Source organism: Pipistrellus kuhlii, unplaced genomic scaffold (assembly GCF_014108245.1).
Source record: "Pipistrellus kuhlii isolate mPipKuh1 unplaced genomic scaffold, mPipKuh1.p scaffold_m20_p_5, whole genome shotgun sequence".
NCBI lineage: Eukaryota > Metazoa > Chordata > Mammalia > Chiroptera > Vespertilionidae > Pipistrellus > Pipistrellus kuhlii.
The window spans coordinates 5,538,636-5,543,405 of NW_023425551.1; the positions used below are offsets into that span (position 1 = coordinate 5,538,636).

General features: G+C 44.0%; 1 protein-coding gene across 1 annotated transcript; it reads left to right on the forward strand.

The window, feature by feature from the left end:
- Window positions 1-2,528: 2,528 nt before the first annotated feature.
- On the forward strand, window positions 2,529-3,708 carry LOC118705558 (alpha-methylacyl-CoA racemase-like). The gene is made up of 2 exons (XM_036414414.1): window positions 2,529-2,874; window positions 3,156-3,708. Exons 1-2 carry the CDS (start codon window positions 2,666-2,668, stop codon window positions 3,391-3,393), a joined length of 447 nt encoding a protein of 148 aa, XP_036270307.1. The 5' UTR covers window positions 2,529-2,665; the 3' UTR covers window positions 3,394-3,708.
- The last annotated feature ends 1,062 nt before the right edge of the window (window positions 3,709-4,770 follow it).

Below are 4,770 nucleotides of genomic sequence, written 5' to 3' on the forward strand. Positions count from 1 at the left end.
TGTCAGCCACCAAGGCCTTGGGAGAAACAAGGTGCTACGCATGTATAGAATTTATTATGGTAAGCAGAATTGTGAACTTCTAGAACCCAGGACACACCCTTATTCAAATATGGAGAGCAAACATCTTTGAAGTCATTGCAAATTCCTGGGCTCTGCGTTTATTTAGATTCCCCGTACTCATGCTTCCTTCTTCGTAGGAGAGATAACAGGAACAACTGAAAAGTCTTTTTCTTCCAGAATGATTGCATGCTTTTGGTACCTCTCACGTGGAGAGAGAAACACTGGCTCTTTTTCACACTAGTAAGCTTCCCCATCTGTCTAGTTTGTGGTGAACTGTGTGTAAATCAAACTGATAAAAATGTCCAATGGTTCTCTAAGACCCCTATGAGAAATCCATTAACTGTCCTCAGCAAGAGGAACTGTTAGGTTACAATGACTATATTAGGACTCTTTATTCCTGATTTATGTCTGCTAATAAGGATAATCATAAAATGATGTGACATCTGACATTAAGTCTTCTATCCTATGAAATAACCTCCAAATGTTATGGTTTTAAATTATTTGGCCAAAGGCTGTGGTCATGATTAATTTCTTCTGCGTATTTCTCTTCATAGGCATTTTCCCATTGTCAAACATTATAAGGAAACAGTCCTTTTCTTGAGTTTATACTATTTTTATAATAAAACTACAGTCAAAAGAAAAAAACTAAAACAACAACAACAATACAAAACTTCACAAATATTTAGATACATAAAGGAATGATCACTTCTTAGGGAAAATCCTCGTGTTTAGATGAACCTTCCTAATCTTTGTCATTTGCAGTGATCAATAACTTCTTACATTTTTCATGATGCCAACGTTATAAACAGAAACTAGGTCCTTCTGGACATGCCATTCAGTGTGTGCAGACACTGAGAATACCATCGGTTTGCACCAATGCACAGCCTGCTGACCTCTTAAGATATCAGCACATATTTCCATTACCTCACAGAGACCCCTTGCTCTGGGGGTTGACAGCTATACCGCCAATTCTAATACCATTAAACATAAACTCTAAATTCTCAAGAAAAGCCAAGATTTTCAACAATTGTTTCTCATATTCTGAGTTCACCAGTCCCAATTCCCTGGTTCCTGTAAGCCTAAGTTGTGGGCCAAGTAGAACTAGGAGAGTGAGATAACCAATTAGGATGTTAGACTTCGGTTTCAAATATTCTTTTTAATTCATATGACCAACATTTTCTCACCCGATACTCGATAGTCCTTTAGTTGGAGGGGCAGTGTATGTGGTAATGAGGGCCACAGCTTTTGAGCCATGCCATCCAATACAAATATGAGAACCATGTATATAATTAAAATTTCTAATAACCACACACACACACACACACATAAATAGAGGGAATTAAATTCTAAGTCATATATGTAAGTCAATATATTCAAAAGGTTAGTATTTCTACCTGTATGGATAAAAACGCTATGGAGATATTTTACATTTCTGTTCATTTTTGTGTTATTCTGCGATTGCTTTAAAGGTATATAGTCCTTTACAGCAGTTTGAGATAAGGATCTCAAGGAGAAAATTACTCTTATTTGGTAATCACGCTATAAAAGCAGAGAAAGGTAGAAGATAGCCAGTCAAGTAAATCTTAAATGAGTGCATTGACTTTTCCATGGGCGGGGCTTTCTTTCTTTCCTTTCTTTTCTTTCTAGGTGAGGGTGGGGGATGGAGGAAGCTTCGTTTTGACTGGGAAGGCTAAGGGGATGAGGAGGTTCTTTCTTCTTTTTTCTTCTTTCTTTCTCTTTAGTCTTCTGTCTTCTCTCTCTTCTCTCTTCTCTCTCTCTCTCTCTCCTCCTCCCTCTCTCCCCCCCTCCTCCCTCCCTCTCTCTCTCTCTCTCTCTCTCTCTCTCTCTCTCTCTCTCTCTCTCTCTCTCTCTCTCTCTCTCTCTCTCGCCAGAGTGTCCTGATCTCACATCTGACCTCACATTTAAAGCCGCAGCCTGGAGCACAGTGCAGCCATTCCCAGCTCTCGGGGCACAGCCGGTCTGACCTTGAGCAGGTGGGGGTGCTGGTGTTGGCTGGGACAGCAGGATTCCAGCCGACTTCAGAGCCCCTGTGATCCATGTGGCCTGGCACCACAAAGACAGGCTTGGGTTTGTTTCGAGGTAAGCAGTCGCTGGCTCTGCATCCGAACACTCCGGAAGGTGCTGGAGAAAACCTGTCTTCAGGCTGATGTGCTGATCAACCCCGGAGTGTGTGTGTGTGTTGGGGGGGAGGGGGGTGGTGCAGGGGGCAGAACCTGTTGCCAGAGGACCTGCTGCCGAAGAATCCCAGACTCATCCACAGGAAGGTGTCCATTGGGATGAAGTCACCCAGGAAGTGTCCCCAGTGCAGAGCGCCCGGCATGAACTTTCTGGCTTCATCCGGTGCACTGTCAACCTTTGGCTGGAAACATTCTCGGCGCCTTGGGGACGGCGATGGCTCTTTCGGAACGGGCCGGTCTGGGAAAGGACAATCAGTCGATGCGAATGGGATAGAAAGCACAGCGTGTGCGAGTTCTGCGCTGCGGGGCCTGCAGAAGAGGAGCATGTCAACGGAGCCAGGGGAGCCAACCTGCATGGCGGGGGGGTGCTCTTCTCTGACACCCACCAGACCTCGGATGGGAAGGTCATGGCCGTGGGGGCTGTTGAAGCCCACCTCTATGCGCTCTTTCTGAAAGGACTCTGCCTCGACCCTTCCAAACTCCCTAAGCCGCTGAGTTCGCCAGACTGGCCCCGGAGGAAGACCCTCTTTGCAGACATCCTTGCCAAGGAGACGCAAACCGAATGGTGCAAGGTCTTTGGAAAGCTGGGCCCTTGTGTGACCCCTGTTTTGACAGCCGAGGATATTTCTCTTTTTAAAAATATTTCTTATTGATTAAGGTATCACGTATTTGTCCTCATTCCCCCCATTCCCATCCCAAACCCCTCCCCATGCATGCCCCCACCCCCCGGTTGTCCATGACCACTGTTAGGCTCAAATGCATGCACACAGTCCTTTGGTTGATCTCTCCCCTTTCCCCCCACCCTCCCCTACTTTCCCTCTGAGGTTTGAGAGTCTGATCAATGCTTCCCTGTCTCCGGGTCTGTTTTTGTTCATCAGTTTATGTTGTTCATTATGTCGAGGATATTTCTCAACTTGTAAAGGAGGTGATGGGTACTTCTTTTATCTCAGATCAGCTGCATGTGTGGCCCCCGTGCCAGTTCCATTTTTTCCCCAAATCCCTTGCTTCTGTCCCTTCCACGCAGAGTGTGGTCTTAGGAGAAATTTTCAGAGGATGTGGGTTTAGCAAAGAAGAAATAGCCGAGCTCCATGTTTCGGGCATCATTAAAAGCAGTGAGTCAACGGCGAATCTGTAACATAGAACTGTCAAATGCACCTGTTTTGTTAAGTAACCCAGGGAGCTTAGGCAGGTGTGTATGATCTGGGGAAATCATGAGTGCTTTCTATTCGGGAGAGTTCCTTCCCATGTTAAGATGAAACCTCATCTGCTCAGAAAATTTAAAGAATGCTGGCATGTATGAGTTGTCAGCCTTCAATAATTCTTATACCGTGGACTGTACATGTAGTGTCATGACTGATTATAATCCAAATCAGGGTTATATGTGATAGGTATTACGCCTAAAGTCATTTTAAAATATTGTCTCATGCATGGAAGAATGGGACAGAGTGTGGAATCTCCGAGGGAAGGCAGGGGAGGGTGGGCGGGTGGAAGGTAATCAATCAAAGACCTTGTATGCATATATGCATAACCTATGGACACAGACAATAGGGTGGTGAAGGCCTAGGGTGGGGGTTGGGGGGCATAAGAGGGGCAGGCTGGAGGGGATCAATGGGTGAAAAAACGGGGCATATGTAAGACTTTCACCAATAAAGATTTTATATATATATATATATATATATATATAAAAATAATTGTCTCATGTCTAGAAATTGACACAAGTTCCCACATGATCACACTTATATAAAAAAAAAAGATAACTATTTTCTTGGGTGTGGACTGGGGGGGGAGGGAGAATATAAGACTTAAAACTTTATGATTATGATGTATTACAAGGTGGGGCAGTGTGGAAAGAACACTGCTAGATGGCTATACTTCGCAAAATGTAAAAACATTTCCTTTAGGACTCAAAGTCCGAACAAACATGCTCACTGCAAAGCACAAGGAATTCCGTTCTTTGACATGGGTGATGTATATTTTCCCCATGAGTGGTCCCTTTTAAACATCTTTTTTCTTCCTTCTTTCCTCTCTCCCTTCTTTCCCTCCCCTTCCTCCTTCCTCCCCCCCCACCCTCCCTCCCTCTTCCTCTCTCTCTCTCTCTCTCTCTCTCTCTCTCTCTCTCTCTCTCTCTTTTGTTGTCATATAAATGACCTCATTTCACAAAAATGATCTCTGCTTTCTAAATCAAGTTTCTCTTTGTTCCTATGGAATTTTAACTTTGTTCTTTACCTTTCTGGGCACTGTTCAAGCAAACAAGCTTCTTTTCCTTCAAACTCTAAGTGCCTTTTAATTTTGATGGATCTTGGGACTTTAAATAAAGCGTCAGTGGATTAGCTTCTATAAATAGAGATAAATAAAGTTCATAAGCCAGATAAACCTATGTTTATTCAGAAGGGGCTCAGACACAGGTAAGTAGACTTGAGGCCACGCTATAGTGTCTGGCAGACATGCTCCTTGCAGACTAATATACTGAAGTGTCCTCAGCACTCTTTCAGGCCTTCAGCTGGGGGCACAT

What these genes read in the sequence shown, in the direction of transcription:
- LOC118705558 (XM_036414414.1), top strand. Translation starts at nt 2,666, where the DNA reads ATGGCCGTGGGGGCTGTTGAAGCCCACCTCTATGCGCTCTTTCTGAAA. An exon ending in GTGACCCCTGTTTTGACAGC is followed by an intron (nt 2,875 to 3,155) that starts CGAGGATATTTC and finishes TGTTCATTATGT; the next exon opens with CGAGGATATTTCTCAACTTG.